At 55.4% G+C, this 20040-nt stretch overlaps 3 protein-coding genes across 3 annotated transcripts; 1 reads left to right on the top strand and 2 right to left on the bottom strand.

Annotated features, from left to right (window-relative positions):
- Positions 1 to 61: 61 nt before the first annotated feature.
- CSUI_007292 (uncharacterized protein) lies at positions 62 to 2633 on the top strand (the record flags this gene model as incomplete). The annotated part of the gene is made up of 1 exon (XM_068067440.1): positions 62 to 2633. A coding segment is annotated over exon 1 (228 nt), but the record flags the coding sequence as incomplete, so codon positions are not given.
- A 335-nt stretch (positions 2634 to 2968) lies between these two features.
- Positions 2969 to 17424, bottom strand: CSUI_007291 (uncharacterized protein). Its single transcript, XM_068067439.1, has 12 exons — positions 15728 to 17424; positions 14413 to 14917; positions 13490 to 14020; positions 12743 to 13141; positions 9942 to 12123; positions 9336 to 9433; positions 8111 to 8353; positions 7066 to 7327; positions 6150 to 6899; positions 5677 to 5813; positions 4974 to 5162; positions 2969 to 4660 (listed from the first exon to the last, which is right to left on the bottom strand). The coding sequence occupies exons 1-11, from the start codon at positions 15889 to 15891 to the stop codon at positions 4974 to 4976; spliced, it is 5460 nt and encodes a 1819-aa protein (XP_067920585.1). The 5' UTR covers positions 15892 to 17424; the 3' UTR covers positions 2969 to 4660.
- A 1327-nt stretch (positions 17425 to 18751) lies between these two features.
- Positions 18752 to 19995, bottom strand: CSUI_007290 (uncharacterized protein). Its single transcript, XM_068067438.1, has 2 exons — positions 19560 to 19995; positions 18752 to 19427 (listed from the first exon to the last, which is right to left on the bottom strand). The coding sequence occupies exons 1-2, from the start codon at positions 19629 to 19631 to the stop codon at positions 19122 to 19124; spliced, it is 378 nt and encodes a 125-aa protein (XP_067920584.1). The 5' UTR covers positions 19632 to 19995; the 3' UTR covers positions 18752 to 19121.
- Positions 19996 to 20040: the final 45 nt, after the last annotated feature.

The raw sequence follows: 20040 nt of genomic DNA, 5'->3' as shown, positions 1-20040 counted from the left end.
AGTCAGATCTGCAGGTCTGTCTGACCTCCGAAGCGTGCAGACAGGTGCGCGAGATACAGGGAGGCCAGACAGACCTGCAGATCTGACTCTTTCGTGTCTTCTCGTCGACCTCTCAGAGGCTTGATCTCCTGCGTGTGATGTCATGCGAGACTTGGCTGCGCACATGCTGCGCGCGCGCAGTGTAGGGTCACACCACCCTCATGAGTGAGTCTGGCGTGGTCCTGAAGGAAAGACCACGCTTGCCTCTCGTCCGAGGCATTCCTGCGACACTTACGCTGTCGTGCGGGCAGATAGTGCTACGGAGAGCTAGAGAAGGCAGCGAAGACAAGGGATGTATCACGAAGTCCGCAACCAGACTGCTCTGCTGATAAGAAAGTTTACCTGTACTTCTCGGCGCGCCATGGTTCCTTCCCCTTAGGGGGCGAGGGAGCACCACCCTCCAGGAGACAACAGGCTTCGGTCGGCTTCTGCAGTGGCCGCGTTAGCACTCTCACACTCAAGGGTAAGTGTTGTTTCGGACAGCTTCGAGACTCTGCAAGTTCCTTGTAGATTTCCAGTTATCTAGGACAAACCAATGTGTCCTCTCTGCCAGAGAGGAAACACAGGAGTACCCTGCTCAGCTGGCGGCGCAGCTCTTCTGCTGCCGTTGTGGAGTCGGAGTATGGGGCCGGAGTGTCCAACAGTGCACTGAGTTGCGCTAGTGCAGGTCAACTGGGACGAGTGCTTGCGCCCGGCTGTGAAGTTCCTTCCTGGTACCTGTGGGCCCACGGCTGGCACGCAGTAACGGTATAAGCAGATCTATATGGCGCGGGCACCGGGGCGAGTTCGCGCCGAGGGGCGGGCGAGGAACCTCAGGACTTTTGTTTGGTCATCGTGCTTTTCATGGCCAGGGACGTCCAGAGGGTGGCGCGGCCCGCCTCTCTTCAGGTGCGGAAGCGCCCTTCGCCCAGACGCCTGCAAGCTCAGTCTCTAGCCGGACACAGAAATGGGTGCCGTCTCTACGAAATCTCCTCTTCAGTGGACTCCCTCCGAGCGCTTCTTTGTATTGCCCGCTTCTGTGTATGGTTTGGTACTCCCTCTGGTCGTCAGCCACTTCAGACGCTTACGCCGTGTGGTGCCTTTCGAGGAAAGAGCAGTGAGCTCCGGACTGCCGAGCGTGTTGTAGCGGGCTCTTATCTTCCATGACACACGTGAAAGCATTGACCAAGCATGAGAACTGGCCAGGGTTCACTCTCGCGCGGTTGTCGCCATAACGCAGGTGCACACGCAGCAGTAGAGTATACCAAGCCATCGGCCCTGAGCTGTTTGTCACACACTCGGGGGACGCTATCGCTGTGGCCACGCCTGAGCCCCTTATTAGCGCCCCGTGATACGGCTCAGGACAAGAAACTTGGCTGTGACAAGCTGGCCCGTCCAAACACTTCGCGCGAAACGGTCGATCCGTTTTAACTACTCGTAAACTACTTGTGAAAGCTTTAGGGGGGTCTCTGCCATGAAGCCCGGTGTGGAACGAGCCTACTGGTTGGCATTGAGGTGTCGTCTGAAGTGACCATGCTTCTTTCTGTGTCTTGATCTTCTTCCTAACCTCTCCCTTGCTGTTTCCTTTTTCTTCTTCGAGATTTCACCTGTCGGTCACTTGCTCCTGACTTGCACACTGTGTCCGTGGATGGCGGAACACTGAACGGATTAACTTGCGAAGACACTAGGCTTTCAACCTCAAGCATCAGTAGCACCTTCAACAAGCCGTTGGTACTTCTGTATCGAGACGGTTTTCAGCTGGTCACGGAGCAGTCCCACAGTAGGAGTGCGCCCCTTGCCGTTATGCTACCACGGAACGAGTCACGACCTCGAGACGCAGTCAGTAACCACCGAGGAATTGGGCGAAGCAGTCTACCACCCGCAGCTTTGGTCGCTTCTTGGCGTAGGCACAGGGGCATATCTCAAACCATTAGATCACTCTCAAGCGAATGCCGAACGCCTGGTCTTGCTGTCCGTCTCTGCTTAGCCGCGGTGTCCCTAGCGTAGGAATCTCTTTCCCGAGGGGGCTGCAGGAGACCACCGTAATGAGGAGAAATGAGCCGTGGTTCGCTACGCGTGTATTCGCCTCGCTTATTGGTGGTTCCGGCTTCGGCCTTACAGCGTATCTGGTGTGCCTGACCGCTCAGTCAGTCATATACAAAAGCGCCATGTGCAATGTTGGCTTGACCCGCCCAGCACAACACGTACGTGCTCTCATCTGCAGCCATCGGCGGCCGCTATGAGAGGGAACCATTTGCAAGGCTGACTGGATCGAAGTCGAGAATGACTAAATTCGCACTTCCGGGCCCCTTCCGTGTTTGGACAGCCGCCAAGGGAGAGGGAACCATCCCTATACCGCAAGCCGTACGCGGTATAAGGGGTCACCCATGGCACCTTTACATGTCATCAGAAAATCTGGCGTGACCTGTTCTATGCTGACTATATCACGGCTGGCTAGCGCCCCTGAGAAGCACTGCCCTTTCGCGGGGGTCCTCTCGGCACCACCAGTTTTTCTCCTCGCTACTCCGTCTTCCAACGGCATACCCTTCCCCAAGGCGGCCAGTGGTGTTTGCGTTGCGGTCAGAAGGCAAGACAGGGTTGATCGTGAAGCCTGCATTACCACCCGGTGACCCGAGCACCCTTCTGACAGCTCCACAGTCGGCTACGCCGTGGAGTCCCGCTGCGAGGACAGCCTCGGCTCTCAACCCAACACCCTCATGACTATGGCGAAGGTGGTGGCTCAAAACAAGAGGTGATCTGCAGAGGACAGATTTGCTTGTTTTTAGGCAGGGGTTGTGTTTCTGCAAGCTAGCCGGTGCGGAGACGACGCCCGATGACTGCCCACTTTACGCTCGATGTGCTCGACCGCTGGATGTAAGTCGCAAACGCATAGCCGGCTAAGGACATTCTAGGGAATGCCGCTATAGATTGTGAAACATTCAATTATTAGAGCTAGGAAGGTAGGTTGTTGTAAACCAGAGTCGTGTTTCTGCACAAACAACTCCGAAACGCTATTATACAGTTGCATTTTGATAGGATGCATACGATACGCCTTAAGCCCCGACTGGTATTGCATGCCTGGTGACTTCTTTAACTCGTCTTACTACTGTCAGAACAGTTTTAAACCCAAGTACGTATCAGGAGAAAATCAACACAGAATTTCTGTAACGCAACACTGAAGAGCAGCTACTTGCTGTCGGGGTGCGAGGTGTAAGAACTGTGGTTCCCTGGGATGCAAATCACAATTACTTCACGAACAGGAGCAGTAACAAAACATATTGCCGACCCCACACCGTGGAAACTCCCCGCGGTCAACGCATTGTGCCGTCGCCCACGACTTGCACTGGGTCGACGCTGCGCTGAACACCAAGACAGAGAGGTTCACCGAACACGGGGGGCGATGGAGGATAAATGTAATCTGTGCAAGAAAAGCTCACTACGCGTCCTCGACATGGAATAAAGCCAGCGGCAACTGCTGTATGGATGGACCGTTCACGACACGTACTTGGACAAGTACGCCGAGACACAATCCTGTCCTGTCACTCACAGCCACGTTCGCGCCGATGTGTAAAACGACACGGCCTTTCGCAGCTCCGAAAAATCAGCAGTCGGAGCCGGGACAGCGGGTCCGAGTGACAGGAACGCAAACACGGTCTACCCCTTGCGAACACTTACAAAGCTTGTCACGAAGATGGCCCGCACCCCCGCTGTGCTAGCGGCGCCGACTCCCTCACACAACAGGTACTCTCGGAGCGTTCACAGGGCCCTGCACTAATGAAAAAGCGCTTGATGCTATTGGGAATCTGACGCCTGATTCAACCGGACTGAATGCGGGCTCGCACCTGTGTCACGCAGAGCTGGACACCAGAGATCGGCACAGTACACCGTGGGAACCAGCCTCCAATTTTTTGGTGCATCGTCAAAAACAACTGTCACGAGGAAGGCTCTCGCACACACATATCTCCAACGTGATAGTCCCACGCAATCACATCTGCCACAAGCTGGACTTCGCCAATGCAGAGCTCAGCTCCTTACACGCTCCTCTGCCCGCAGCGTTGGCTTGGGTGCTACTGCTTCGCCGTTTTTTCTTTCTTCCAACTACGTACTACTACGCACCTGTCGGCCGTGTGGCTTCGCTACTCGACGCCGGCAAAGCCTACCAAATAGGATGAGTTCGCAAAAGTTCCCGAAAACTCCGTAACATCACAGGTAGCCGTATCGTAATCCCTGTACTGCTAACAGAAACTACGGCAACGCGGAGGCACACGGATTTGTTCACTTGGGAGCATAGCAGATGGAACGCGCTGTGCCACAACCTGGACGCCAGGAGGGACCGCCCTCCGACGTACGTAAAAATCCTTCGCCTTCTCCAGAAATTCCACTCCCTGTCAGAAGGATCCAGCGCTCCTTGAATTCAGTTCACTGGCACACATTGCTTACCAACGGCAACGCAGTGCCTCAGACCAGCACAACTTGGCAGTCTGGTCAGCGCACTACCCCGATGTTTAGAGAGACCACCCCAAACGCCAAGTTGTCGATCACATCTAGGAGGATGGGGATCAACCACATTGAGCGATGTATTCACGTCACATGGACCGCTCAAGACGTCGTCATGTTTGAAGGATCGGGAGCTCTTTGAAGCCTGTAGGGCAGCGCGAACAAAACCAGGAGCAGTTGCCACCCTAACTTCGCGATGAAAGCTTGTGAACAACAGAGAAAGAGTTTCACCACGGCTGCCCACAGCGATGCCTTTGCAGCCCCTCACAATGTCACCGCGGGGAGTGGAGAAGCTGCCAGCTTCAGCCACTTCCAGTGACCGGGACGAAACCGACAATCGGGATATGCAGACGACGTAAGAACCAGGAGATTAGACTTCTTCCTGCCCAAGAGAGTAGCACGGGGCTATGGCTCTGCCATTCCCAGCATAGCAAAATACAAGGCACGAGAACTGCATGCTATGCGGGCGGAGAGAACCGGTATTCAGCGGAACGTTCCCGGGGAAACAGCGAGGACACCCACCTCTTGAGTTGCTTGATGCAAAGAGTGACGCCATCGTTCACGCTCCTGGGGAACATTTCAGCGAGATCCGGCTTCTGCAGCTGCTGATGCGCCCACGTCAAATTTGCCCGGATTTCCTCGACAAGCTGTGAAAAAGGACCCCAACAGGACGACCACAGTGACATATCGAGACTCAACGGTCCTCACGGAGATGGGCCAATCTGCTCAAAAATCGGACCGACCGGACAAGACTAGCAAGCACGCACAAGACGCATACTGCAGTTTCTGGCCTGGCTGGTTTTTTCTGGCACGCCTGCTCCCAAGAAGGAAAGAACCCGAGGATTTAACCTGCGGAGGCTCGTGTACGCCGATCCGCCATCCCGGTGGTTACAAAGTCCGGGTTCAGCCATCGGTGGAAAAGAATAAAAGGTGACACCTCCCCAACGGCGAAAGGAAGACACCAACCACAGCAGACGACTCTGAGTCTATCAGTGACCTAGCCCCATTGCGAAAGTCGAGTACATGCGAGATTTCTCTCTACGAGAGACATCCAGCGCTTGCCCCATTATTACACGTCCATAGCGCCTCACTCAAACATGGTGAAGCGGAACCACGAGAGGCCACCGGAATTACAGACGGGTACTTATGTCATAGACTCACGTCAAGGAAGTCGGACCGGCACATCTGCGGCAGGGGCCCTGCAATCTGGAAGAGAGCTTCCGAAATCCAAGCGACACGCTGCTGCACGGCCGGCTTTCTGCGCTGGACGAGGTCCTCTTGGAGTCCTTCCGAAAGAACTGAAACAAGAAAAAAAAAAGAGACGACCGGTGATGAATACAAGGAGCCTGCCGCGGGGGGCGCGGGGGGGCTCGCGTATAAGAGTGGAGAACTGCAACCCACACAGCGTCAGCGACACGGAGGAGAAGCGCGGCTGCGGAGCCCCGCGCTTCGTACAACTTGTATGACTGCAGATGGTCAGCCCTGCCCGCATAAAACTTTCGTCTCCGGGTCAGTACACAGCAGCCTCGTATGGCTGTCACCTCAACCAGGCAGCGACACCAGCTCTTCTGGTAGCGCTGCACGTCGCACAGCCGCCTAGTCTGCGGCCATGACCCACAGCAACTCCAGCTTACTTTTGACTGCCCCAACTAGAGCAGCCTGTCCGAGTGGAAGCGGATCGCGCTCGAAGAACTTGCCGGGATGAAGAGAATTGCACAACATGAGCACCCAGCCACCTCCTGTGTTTTGTTCGATGTCGGCGGCGATCGCTTGCGAGAATGCGTCCTCATACTTGTGCTGGTTGAGCTGCTCGAGCAACGATCTACGTAACTGCTCTGTCTCGCTTAGGGGACTATTATCTCCCTGGGCGCCGGGCATTTGCCCGGGTAACTGGGGTCGCGTGTGTGAAGCTGCAGCCTGAGCACTCGCCAATGTCCGCTCAACCCGCTGTAGGTCAGCCTGAAGCTGCTTGTGAAGCTGAACGAGCTGCTCGAGCGTTTGCCCATGGGTTTGCAGGCTTTGCTCTTGCTTTGTTTGCCGTTTCACGATCTGTTGAATATCCTGACCGCACTGCGAGTACACACTCAGCACCTGCTGGACTGTCTGCTGCTGCTGAGTACTCTGTGATGTGAGTAGTTGAAGCTGTTGGGTCTGTGTCGACGAAACTTTCTGATAGTTCTGCTGTTGCTGCGACTGCTGCCCCAGCAACTGGTTCAGGCTCTGCTGTTGCTGCGCCTGCTGGCGTTGGACAGCCGACAAGGACTTTGTGATCAAGTCCAGCTGCTGGGCACAAGAAAGAAGAAAACCATACGGAAACCGAAGACTTTGCATCGCGGTCGAACGAGAGAATGTCTCCGTTGGCACGAGTTTCTTTTCGGGACGCTCTGCGCACACAGTACTTACAGACTGTGCGGAACCGCCAAGAGGGTTCCGCACTATTCAGTGTATCTGACTCCGGTTCAGTCAGGGGGTTGAACAAATACATCCACTGTTTGGCCCCCCAGTCCCCTGAAAGTATACGCCTGTCACTGACAACCGGATGTTCACTACCGTGCATGCTTCTGCTCCGTTCTGCTGAAGCCAGACCCACTTTTACAACGAGCTCGCTCTGGGACTTGACCGCCTCGTCGATTCCGGCAACAGCTTGCTTGAGCATGTCAACGCTGTGAACGCCATTCTGCCGTTGTGAAGTTGCCTGCTGAGGAAGTTGCGATTGTACTCGCTGCAGGCCTTGTTGCAACTGGCTTTGGAGCTGCTGAATTGACTGGTCCACGGCGCTGCTCTCCAAGGCGGCCTGCCTACGAAACTCCGCCTAAAGAAAGAAGGACAAAGATTCGAGGTCGCATTGGTATACACGCGTTTCGGCCCCCGTGCCGCATAGCTATGGATGCGTGACATAGGCAATAAGATCACTTGGCAGCTTAACTGGAGACGTGTGCGTCATAAAGCAGTCACGCTGTACGCCCCGTGGCGGCAGAGCCACCGCAGAGACACAGACCTATTTTGAACTGGACGCTTTGAAGAAGTGCCTCGGGAAACCGGTCCGAGACTGGAGAGTACGGCAAGGGCATAGGAGGCGCCTGCTGCCTTGACTTCTGGACGGACCCACGGCACGGGGGAATGACCGTCAAAATTGCTGGGATTGTGGGGTCGGCAAAAACGGCAGCTGCGAGCTCGCCCTATTCGCAGGCACGGACGTTTGAATGACCTAGCGTGAGCCCCGGCGGCTTCTGGTTGAATGGGACATGGCTTGAGGCACACGGGGGGTCCGGGAAAGCACGGGGGGCTCACAAAAAAGATCGGATTAGGCAACTGTCCGCGCCATTGCAGGCGAAGGTCCGACTCTAGAGGCACAGACTTGAAGACCCAGGGTGGGCGCGAAGCGGCGTGCGCTTTGTACCAGCAGACCCCGGTTTGCCGTACTTTTCACGATGCACCTATCGGGTACCAGCGACAAAATTTTCTCACTGGCGAAGTGCACGGGAAGAAAAGTGAGCCGCAACAATAACTGATACGCAGCTAGACAAACATGGCTGCCTCCTTGCGCGCCACTGGAGACACCAGAATGTCAGAGAAGCCTATAAGATCTTCTCACCATCTCGGCAGCAACGACAGCCCTGACGTCGGTCAAACCAGCTCCGACAGCTTCTCTCATGCCAGGGACGACGTGCTGAGAAAACTGCCTAGTAAGCTCTGCTACCACAACCGGTGTGAGGACAGCCGAGAGAGCCTGCTTTTGCATCTCGTGATCGTGCTTCGATGCAGCAGTGGTGCCACGGAGCTCAGGACACGCAACAAGTGCCGCGGAGATCTGCGTAGCGAGACCTGGAGCAAGCGCCTGAAAACGTCAAACGCAGCCGATGATGCAAAACACAACGCGAGCCTGACTTGCATGTCCCGACAGACATGCAGAAAACGACCCAACTCCCAAGCTCGAAAGCCAGACAACAAAACGCTCCGACCTCTCCCAGAAAGACAGAGAGAGCGGTACCCAGCACCCAACAGCGAGAACGCCAGACTCCATATCCCCGGCGGTACAACATTCTTAGATGCCCAACCCGCACCTCCCCAGATTTTGTACTCCTACGGAGACTCAGCGGACAACAGCACAGACTTCCGCTGACAAAACAGTAAAAGTCCTTTACTGGGTAGCCCAGACGATGTCTGAATAAAGAGAATGAACGAGCATCACCTGGTATACTTAGACGAATACACAGGTGAGATTTCTTGGGAGGACACGTACTAACACCTGCGACCGGTAGATATGCAGTGCCAGACTCGAGCATGGTATCCTAGAGCACGCATTCGAGACGGGTATTCCTTACGCAAAGGACACTATGCACTCCGAGCAGCATCCAGACACGAAGTCTACAAGCAAAAAGTCCGAACTGGGGAAAGGACAGCTAGCCCAACACCGCCGTAACGGCCGTTACACTACGACAAGTTCACACAGTCGAGAACTAGCTGACAGGTCCGCTCGAATGACAGTTCACCCACATTCGGAACAATTCCCGCCTGAGGTACGTTCTGGTGCCTACCACTAAGAAGTCTGACGATACACTCACAATACTCGGTCGGCAGGACACGCCGCTATACCGAGAGGCATGCTGTGAAAAAATGGGCAGCGAGGCCGACATCGGCGCTTTCTGAGAAACGTTCAACCTGCTGCACTCTTCCCTGCACAACAGTGACGTACAGATATACTCTACGTCTTCGCCTCCAGCTACACACAAGAAAGGTTCTCAAGCTCCCGGAGATTCACGGCAGGCACACTCGTACTCGGTAACAATGAGTATGCTGCATCGCCTTAGACAACGTACCTGGATCTTGTTACTCAGACTATCACCCATCACCTGTAGTGCGCTAGCAAGCGCTGCGTCGAAGCCCTTCTTCGTGCGTGGCGTTTGGCCTGCAGCACCTTTTGAAACAAGGCAAAAAGACCATGGCACACGACACCGCACGGCGTTTGCTACCGACAGTTATGTAGAATCCCGATACAGGAGCGAACCCGAAATCGTGCTTTTCCGGCCCTGAAGCGTGCGGTCTGCAGTATGGCCTCTCTCAAACCGCACCAGTAGTGGCTATTCCAGGCGGCGCATTAAGCTCTTGAGCCTCACACGCACCCGTTGCTTCCCACCACGAGAACCCGCACTACTCTTCTAGAGCAGCGATTGCCCGGAAACTGCTCCTCCCTGTGATTCAGCAGATCTTCCCGGTGCGGCAAGAACGTATTGTACGAGTGATGAAATACATGCCGATACCCATCAAGATATCATCCCCTCCCTCCACGAGACGCGCCCCTTCGATTGAAAGACAACGACGAGCAGGACACGAGAGATGACCACGTGAACGTGAGAACTCTTGGTCCCGCGAACCACAAGGATGTACACTGAAGTTTAAAGGAATGCAACATTGTGGCGCCTTACCACGTGCACCAAGGGTCTCTGCCTCAGCGAGTTGTACTTCAGCGTCAATTGCATTCACGTTCGGTACCGCCAACTGCCCTCCCTCACTTGATAGGATTTTATTCCTTGGGGGTGCGACGCGCTGCGATCCTGCTTGGGTCGCTGTGCCATCCGTTGTGACAGACCCTGTCCCAGCTTCAGTTCGCTCCTCTCTTCGTCGTCCACTACACGAATCACCATTGAAAATCAACGACTCTTCTACTTCGACACCTCCTGACCCCTCGGACACTGAACTGTCGACAGAGACCACTACTTGGTTCCGTCCACGCTCTGAACAAAGTTCTCCAGGATGGGCTTTTAGCTGGGCGGGGGGTTGTCCTGAGAGAGACGACACAATCGGATCGCGCGTTGGCACTTCTGCGGGAGCCGTACTTGTCTCTGACGGTGCGTCCCCAGTCGGCGAAACAGTCTGGGATCCAGCTGAGCCCACACGTCCCCGACCAAGTAGCATCATCAGTATGTTCCGCGGAGTTTTATCATTACACGGGATAGCTTGGCTGGCTGGAATCGGGGAAGCCGACTGCGGAGGGGCAGCGCAGACGGGTGCCTCCTCCTTCAGCCTCTCCGAAGGTGCCGAAACGTTCTCGCAGATGCGTTGTTCTAGATCGGGCGACCGGTCCCTTGTCTTCAACTCGTCTGCGTCTTCAGTACATTTCCGCTTTCCACCCGTCGAAGCGTCACGAGCTTCCCCTTTGGTGTCCCCGTTTATCTGTGCTGGAGGCTCTGTCTCCCCACTTGGAGCCGGTAGGCCTGCTGACTCGATCCGCGAAACCCACTGAATGTTTGGCTGGCGGTAGAGGTCTTGAAGTGTTTTGTGAGACTCGCCTTGAACCAGCTCATGTAGCGCTAGATCCGCTGCTTTCTTCACGCAGAAGCTATAGACGGCAAGCTCACCAGGTTCCAAGGTCTCAAACTCGAAGTCCGAGGCACCACCGACACGCGCCGGTCCCTTTCCGTCCCCACTTGAGATTACTGTATAGTCTTCCGAAACTTCTCGTTTCTTCGGGCGGTACAAGGCGAAAATAGAAGAGACGCTTCTAATGGCGCGCTTAGGAGGAAGTGCTAAAAGGGACGGAAGAGGCAGTCTAGCTGCTTGTCTGACCGGACCAGAAAAGGCATCCGCAGACCTCAACTCACTGGTGCCCGCACTTCCTTCTCCCGGAATATCATTTGCTGAGAGCTGTTGATTAACCTCCATGAGAAGCACAGAAGAGCTGTCCCCACTTCCTGTCTCACCATCGCCTAATTCCTGGAGCCCCGAAGAGGCCTGGCGCCTTCTCTGGGGTACAACGCTGCAGGGCTCTTCGCCGCGATCTCCTTTTCTCAGCCGGCAGGTCTCTCGATGTACCCTGGTTCGTTCGCAGCCCGAGACGCTCCACATCACCATCCGTTGGGCTGGGTCGACACGGACGAAGGCCCAGGGCAGAGCGACGCCCCTGTCAAATTTCCTTTGTCTTGTCCCCGATGCCGCACATCCGACATCCAGAAGCAGCGTTTGTACGCAGGGACCGACAAGCGGCTGGCGACCGAACGAAGTAGGTGCTTGGCCGAATGGCTCAGTAGGTAGAAGAAGGGGAAATACTCGCAGACAACAATTCCGCGCGGACCCTACAAGAAGAAATACTCTTTGCTTTCCTCGTGTGCCTGCGTCACCTCTGTCCCTCTCCATCACGTCTTCCTCGGATGCTTCTTCCGAACCTCTCGAAGCGCGCAAGACATGCAAAGAAGAAATGGAAGTCAAAGACTGCGCAATCATGCCACTAGCTGAACTGTTCGCCTGACGCGTCAGCATACCGTTGGTGTCGTGCGTCGCCGGGTGCAGCACGTTACCGCCGGGCGACTGAAGTTTTCCTCCCCGTGACGGCGAGGCTGGACGCTCCAGCCCACGGCTTCCGGTCTTTTCCGGCGCCTCTGTTGTCGCCTTTAAGAAAAACTGGTCAAAGGGGTTGGAAAGAGGCCCACTGTGATCAGTATGAATCGTGTCGTCAAATGTTGGAGCCTCACGAGGCCCAGGTGACGCCGAGGGAGAGGCGGACGGTGAACGAACAGAAGGATCAAGCTCACACATTCCCGGGGGCACAGGAGCCGTTGGTAGGAGCTGCGCCCCCAGCAACTCGCATCGAGGAGAGAGGTTCTGAGTCGACTGGGAGACAAAGGAAGGTGGCACATTACAAACGACGCCTTCGGTTGGCTATAAGGAGAAAGGGCGGGAAGATGGTTCAAGCATAAAGGATCGCTTAGGCCGGAGGCGTCCGAGCAGGACACTCAAAAAGCGCGACATACTGATGTCCGCAGGTACTTCAGACCCGCACGTGTCGTACACGCTGGAACTGGATACAAGAGCTGGACGAGAAGTACTTTCAGGGGTGACCCCGGGAGTCTGATAGACGTAGAGCGCCAAACTAGACACCGTCGATCGCGAAGGACGTGCAGTTGTAACACAGCTTACGTATATCTATTCTTCTGCCCGCGGCCAGTAAAACTCTCACCCTCACACCGGGTAGCGATGCTTTCTCTGCCAAACCTCACACAACGAAACAACCGACGAGTCTCGACCGAGTACAACAAACAGATGGCCGTCGGTCGAAGGAATGCGTTCAGACACGCGCACACAAACAGGTAGACTCACGTGCAAGACTACCAACTATGTGAGATGCAGCCACTGAGGACACCTTTGCAAAGAAAAAGAAGTAGCTACAGGACCTACGGCGACCCTCGCGAGCCGAACAACCATGGCGCTTGATGCTGCCAACAGTACTTACCGAAATACGCCACGCCGCTACACAGTTTCCGCCGAACCCGACAATCAAGCAACCTGAGAAAGGACAGAATGTCACAGCTTGCACGGTAAAGTCTCCACCTGCCGAACCTCGCCCACCACCCAGGGCGGTGCGCATATGGGAGAGAGAGAAGCCCGGGCCTCCCCTAACGCCGAGGAAGGCCGAAGCAGAAAAAAGGGCGGGGTGAGAAGACGACGAAGAAGCGAACGTCGGAAGGGACGACGAGGAAGAAGAGGACTGTCCATATGCAGGCGAAACAGCAGCCGTAGTTGGTGTGCCCGCAGCTGCTTCCGGCTTTTGCTTCTCCAGTGCCCGGGCTGCTGCCCACGCTTCTCTTAAAGGCACGACGCACGCGCAGTGGGAAAGGACAGAGTCGTCTACCTGCAGAGAAACATGGATCCGCGTCAGTGTCAACGCACCGGGCGCTTAGACGAACGTGCATCGAAAGGGACGTACGAACTCAAATGATGGCGTCCGAGATACACGTAAACTGGGACCAGAGAGCGAAAGGAAAGGACAGCCCGGTGAGAACGTTCAACATTAGTCACTTTACCTTGAACTGCTCTGACGAGTGTCCACATCTACGACTGCCGAAGTGCAGTGTCCCGTAGACAGAAGCATCAATTTGTTACGGGGTGCGGAAACGCTTCACTACATCGAACGGATCAGTCGCTTACTGTAATGGGGTGCGGAAACGCTTCAGTACATCGAACAACTTCAGTCGCTTACCGCGAGAGGTTGCTTCTCAGGCGTAATACTCTGTGATACGCAGTAGCTTCGCAGAACAGGTAGACTCCAGACAACTACTTGATGGCTTTGCACAGTCACGAAGAACACACCCCCTCCAAGGAGTGTCGGGCCCGCCACGCCTTCAACCCTAGAGGCTTGTCTAGCTGCGGCCGTTCCGGCCTCCGGCAGCACACGTGGGACCCAGGTGACGTAAACAGAACATCCGGAGCTGCTTGAATCTGCACATGCTTCCGGGAAAGCACGATCTCCAGTACAGGAGGATTTTGGGAGCTGCAGAAGGAGAAAAGGCGAAGCGCCTCCTCCACTTCCTTTCGACGCCGGTCCCGCCGCGCTCGTGGAAGCCGAAGAAGGGCCCGGGATAGAGACTTTGAAAACGGAGACAAGGTTGTTGCTATCCGATACGAGCAAAAAATGCGGTTTACGATCTTGACTTAGGGAGACGGACACGGCCGTCGGCTTGGGAACGGGCGCCACTGAGGAAGAACCTGAGAGCTGATCTAGCAAAGACGCCTGCATCATCGAGGACAAAACACAGAGTGTTGAAAGGGAAGAATGACCACCTCTCTGCCCCGCGGTCCTGACCCCATGGACGCAAAGGCGCGTGTGCGAGGACCTCACTCGTCCGTTCCGAAACAGTCCAAGTACGAAGGGCCACGCCGCCCTGACGTCCCACTGCCCCAATCACTACTTCTCGAAACATAGTCCCACGGAGATGCGGAGAAGACACCCGCAGCAAAAGAACGATGCCAACAAACTACAGAGACGGCTCTGCCGTCCGAGAAACCGTGCGTTCGTGTGGGAGTGCAAGTCTCCACTTATGATGACGACATGCTTCAGTGCCAAGACTTCTCACACGGAACAGGTGATGAAGACGTAATTCAGTGTGCGTGTCCGGACTTTACCTTGAACGACTTTTCGGGGCCGTCCTCTGGACTACCAACTATCGGCATCAGCCTCACACTTGCACCGAGGCCGTACGCTACAAAGGTCGCGTTCGCGTCGATCGGTCTCCCCGGCGGTAGAAAAGCGGGGAAGCTCGCCGGCCATGAAGCTACGCCATCACCTTGCTTGTCCTTAGCCGTCGCCTGGCTTGCGGCTGGGCTGCAGGTCTCCTTTACGACCGCAACATCGTACGTAAGTCTCTTGAAGAGCGCTTCTGACACGGGGAAGGGCGAGCAGTCGCCGTAATGGCGAAAATACGGAAACGGTCGACTGTCTGCTTCCTCCATGGCACTTGGTTCTCCATCTTCAGAATCACAGCAACAAGGAGTCGGTGCTTCTAGAGGAACTAACTGTGAGGGGGACGTGAAGAGAAAAAACCGGAAACCGTCCTCTAGGAGAGCTGCTGCTCCCGGCAGAGCAAAATCTCCCCCATCCCCGCACGGGTTGTGCTCTACTGGACCTGACCTAAAAGGAAAAAAAACCAACCTTTCCAAGACACAGCCGTCGGAGGTCTGAGAGATCGGGCGGCTGTAACGCTCTTTCACCGCGAAGAAAAGCGCTCGGCTGACGTACCAGCTTATACACATCCCTGACCACACCTCTATCAAACCCGACGAAACAAAACTGCGCCCTCAGAGAACGCGCGCCCCTAGACTGCCTGTGTGGATAGCTGAGCGGAACAGTGTCTCCGTGTCCAATGGTACGCCGTGCACAGAAGCGCGAACAAGAACGGAAAAAACGAGACTAAAATTTGTTGCCACAAAGAGAACTGGGCGCTCTGTGAGGCAGTCGTCTCGCACTAAAGTGTTTGTAGAGATACCAAACCCGTCCCTACCTGCAAAGAAATGCGGCGTCAGTACGAACTAGGGAAGAGGTTCAAAGACTACCCAATACACGCGACGCCGGATGACACTAGAATGGACACTTTTCGTTGTCCATCACTAAGAGGCCTCCTCTTACACGCACACACGCGTACGTACACGTACTCACACCCTTCCAGTAACACAGCATAAAGCGACGGGTTCACAAAGCCGACCGACATACAGCCTTTACATTTGTCTGGCTTTCTCCCCCAGGACACGAAGGCGAAAGTGCAACGCGTACGGACGCGGACAAAACGGCTAGTACACTGAACTGCAAGCCTGGAAGGGAATGATGCGTGTTCGGTAGAAAATGCTAAAGGTGGTACACTGCTGAGCACGTCCTAATGCTTGGTGAGACGCCGACAAATACTCGGCCGGTGCTTCATGTCATGTCTCAGACAGCACATCTTACTGGGACTTGCTTGGCTCCTCTACGTGAGCCTGGCTTTCAGGGCTTGGCTTGCTCTGCGGCTCGTCCCGTCTTGCCGCTTTCCCTCCTTGCACGTAGTCCGAGCTCACGGCCGACGACCCGCTTTCCGGCTCCGGCGCAGCCTGCGACATGGTTTCAGTTCCCATGCTTCGTTGTCAGAGCTAGAAAAAGAGAGCTCGAGTTGCCTAACTCGATCCCAGACTCCTCTTCAGGCCATTCAGTAAGGGCGAGAGGAGGAGGGAAACCTGACAAGATGCGCGCCGCAGAAAGGATAGTGGGCTGGAAGAGGAAGAAAAAAAAAAAAAACCTCCTGGTGACTGCCCCCCTGACAAGATAACGAACGTCTAACAAAAAAGCGGGGAGGTGCCACGGACAGGGGCCGAGGACCGTCCTTGGAAAAGTCTGACAACTGGAAAGGCGCAGAAAGAGGAAAGTACTCCAGACTGAGCACCTGCAGCGGAGGTTACAACACGCACAGGCGCGAAGCTGCTTTCTCAGCACCTCGCCAGTCGAGATCTCTTCCGGAGTCCTCGACGGCGGGGGTGAGATTCCTGTCGCAGATGTGCCTGTCTCCCTGATGAAACAGTGTGTAGTATTGAGTAGCCCACTGAGCGGCACAAGAACAGAAACTCCTACGTCAAGATATAACGGCGTTGCTCATCTTTTTCACAGCGTGCCGCCTTCTCGTCGGGATAAGCCGAATAAAGACCAAAAACAAAGTCGCAAAGTAACAATCCGTCCGTCGTTGCAGCTCCTACAGATCCTGACCAGTACGAGAAAGAAGTGGCCCGGGCGGATTACGATCCTTATAGTGATTCGTACGTTCCGAGTTTTGCCGCGTTCACCGGGAGATCTGCTTGCAACGTTCACCTGTCCCCATGGACACGTGGAGTGGTCCAGAGTCTTCACTTATACGTGAAGAAACGAGTACCGGGAGTGACCAACCGAACGTTAGGCCGAGAACCCTCCCTTGCCGTGTGTGGGCACGCAACTGTAGCAAAACCTTGCTTTTCCTGAGATCGTGGCTGCGTTTGCAGATGCGCTTGTGTACGTTGCTTTCCACGAGGGGGGACAAGAGAAGATGGCTAGTATCAAAGATTGAGTATGGAGACTCCCAACGGCGCCTGGTACAGCCGGGGAGGTAAAAGAAACGCGAAGACGACGGCGAACACAACCGGAAAACAGAAGATGGAAAAGAAGAAAAGAAGGGCTGCAGGCCTCGCACACCCGGACCGAAGAACCGAACTACGGAAAAAGAGCTCGGACGTTCACGCCGTTGACGGAGACTAGCGACGGAAAGACGGACAACCGAAAAGCGAACGGACAGTCACTTCTATCACCTGCTGCCAAGGATTCAGGGAACAGCCAGAAGCTCCCTAGTGCACAACAAGCGCGAAACAAGTCGGTGTAATTCACCGCCGACGCAGCCTCATTCACGCCGCTGTCTTACATCCTGCACGACTCTGCTCCATACTCCAGCATCGAGGATGGCTGAAACAATCAGAGGAGCAAGAGCTTGAGGCACCAGGTACTGCGTGACGGGGAATCGCATGTGTCTCTGCCGACCTGCATCATTTTCCCGACGAAGCGCGAAGTCGTCTTATAAGTGAGCATGCGCAAGCCCCGACACCTGAATCGACTGTGACCACGGTCAGTGAACGTATTTGTGCTGCGGCATCTGCAGTGGCACCGCCGGCTCGTCGCACCTTCGAGTGAGGGGGATCCGCTACGATCTTAGGCTTTCGTAGCTACAAGCTGATACGGACTACAAACCCGAGGCCTGCCAGATAGTGGCTTATTCTATTCCCTGGCGGCCGCGTGTGCAGGATTTCATGAGTCTAATGCTGTTCGGTCCGACTGGTACGAAGGTTGCAAGTGTAGAGGTTCATTGTACAAGTTTTTCTTCTGCCCGGCCCCGCTGCGGCCTGCACGACATTTGTCCTAGTAGGTCGGGCACTCCTGAGCACAGCGCCGAGCGGGCGCGGCAGGCGCCGCTCGACGGAAAGCACAATGCTTCCTGCCATGCATATGCATGTTCGACACATCGTCACCACACGCGCATTATAGAAAGACTGCGCGGGTCGCGCCGATCAGAGCGCGCACGGCGTGGCGCAGACTGTCACAGACAGGCCACAGCACGAGCATGTCACCAAGGCCGTCGCTTACGCCACCTGTATACTCGGGAATAACTGCTGAACACCCTAGCCGGGGCGTAGACATTATGGTGTACTGGCAATATGCATCCACTCCGCCGCGTTCTCTGGTATTCCGGTCGGACAACGAGCGAAGTGACTTCATGGAGGCATTCTCAAATCTGGAATCTTCGACGGTCGCTCTTGGAGCACACACTACAGCATAGTGAAGTCGACTCCAGCATGCGGACCAGGATCGTGGATACAGACGCGAGCAGCTGCAGCTTACTATAGCGGACGGGTTTGCTGCAACTCAGTATCCGGCAAGCGCCATCGCTTTTCCTATCTGAGACGTGGGGGTGCACATGCTGGGCCCGACCACCCTGACCGCGACCGTGGCGTCATTCTGATTTTCAGACCTGCAGAATTCGACTGGATTGTCCCTCGGCATCCCGAAGGCGAGCGCCGTGAATATCTCCTTCTGCCGTAACCGCTCTGCGAGTCGGCGCTGCGGCCACCGGAGAAGAAGTACGGAACCACGACGAACAGAAGGCGACGGAGGGGACTCTACAGACTATGGGAATGTTGCCTCTGTTGAACAGCTAGTCGATTACAATGTTCTGGTCACTGGAATGGACACTCTCCCCGCTGAACCCTGTGCCCTCCTCGTCTGGCAGCCTTGAACGTCAATGAAATGTGCCGGGAGTGTGCCAGCCGGAGTCCTGTAATCCCGCTGGACTCGGAAGCCGTTTTTCGGGCTCAGCAACATGGAGAAAGAGTTCTATCTCCTTCGGCCACCGGAGAATGACAGTCATCACACTTGCATATTCATGCACGTTATATTGTTTGACTGTCTTGGAGACCTTTCAAGCGTCTCCGGTATATGAGTTCGCTCCATACTTGGTACATGTCTCACGCGTTCCCATCCCCTGTGACATACAAACGGGGAAAATGGTCCCGACCAAAGGTAAGGGGAACGATTCACGCCGCCCGAGAATTCCTCGCGCAGACAAAGAATTGGTTACTAACTTGGTCTCATCTGTTGAAGCCTGTGGCTTTCTGTCCTTCCCTCTTTGTTGCTCTCCGGTGAGCCAAGTGTTACCTCCCCTCCCTCACACGACGCCCCGCCATGAATGGGCTTCAGATTCCCAGCTCGGAACAACATACAGACTCCGCCCCTCCTGGGACAACCACATGCAGCAGCAGGAGAGCATGCCAAGGCCAGTCAAAAAATTCCGATACTCTCACCATCGATTGACGGCCTGGGGGTGCCGTCGTCCGTACCCAGCCCCGTAGTAGGGGTAGCCATAGCCGTAACTATAACCACTGTCGTAGGGATACCCGTAAACGCCAGAGTACGGGTATGAATAGCCATATCCAGCCCAGCCGCGACCCCATTTCCTACGCGCTAGACGGTCTCGCTCGCTCTCTAGCCTGCTCGCTACGTCTTCATCGGGCTCCTCCATCTCCTGGGCCCCATCGGAATCCTCCATCTTCGGGAACATGCCGTCTTCGGTCAGCAGCAGTTCCTCGCCGTCACGCTCGGCCTCCTGCAAACAACAGGAAGCCAAATTTTCAGCACGCGATCCAGTTGGTGGCGCTCGCTCTGCGCTTTCCTGCCTGGGGTCTGGTGCGGTTCACTGCAACAAGAAAAAGAATGTCGGGTTGCGATGGTTACTTACGTTTTGACCGTTGACGTCGACGGCCAATGCCAAAATGAAGGCGAGTAGAACAAGCTGGGTGTAAAGCTTCATGGTGATAAGCGTCCGTCAAGCCTGCCACGCCACCACAGCAGGGTTTGATTCACTAGCTGGTCAACGCATTTCACACCTACGTGCCTCAGAGGTCTTCCTGCGGGATCTCGCTCGTTCCGCGGCTCACACTCGAAATCTACGAAAGCCGCAGTACCCACTGTAGAACCTCCGCCGGGGAGAGAGGACACAAGGCTTCCTTGTTGTCGCTAAAAAGAATGTTAAAGGAAGTGACCCAAGACGCAAGCGAGACTTCCCTGGGGCCTTGACCCGAAGGGTCAGATCTGTATCGGCGGATTCCCCAGACATGCGCTAGCCGCTTGACCGCTCACGTGGCGGGAAGCGAGCAGGTTCCCGGATGCACCTCTACGTCCATCCTCGAATTCCCCTTCCATTTCCTGCAGCGCTGCAG

Source organism: Cystoisospora suis (assembly GCF_002600585.1).
Source record: "Cystoisospora suis strain Wien I chromosome Unknown contig_3828, whole genome shotgun sequence".
NCBI classification, from domain to species: Eukaryota; Apicomplexa; class Conoidasida; order Eucoccidiorida; family Sarcocystidae; genus Cystoisospora; species Cystoisospora suis.
The sequence above is the reverse complement of the archived record's forward strand: the minus strand, read 5'-3'. Positions and strand labels throughout refer to the sequence as shown.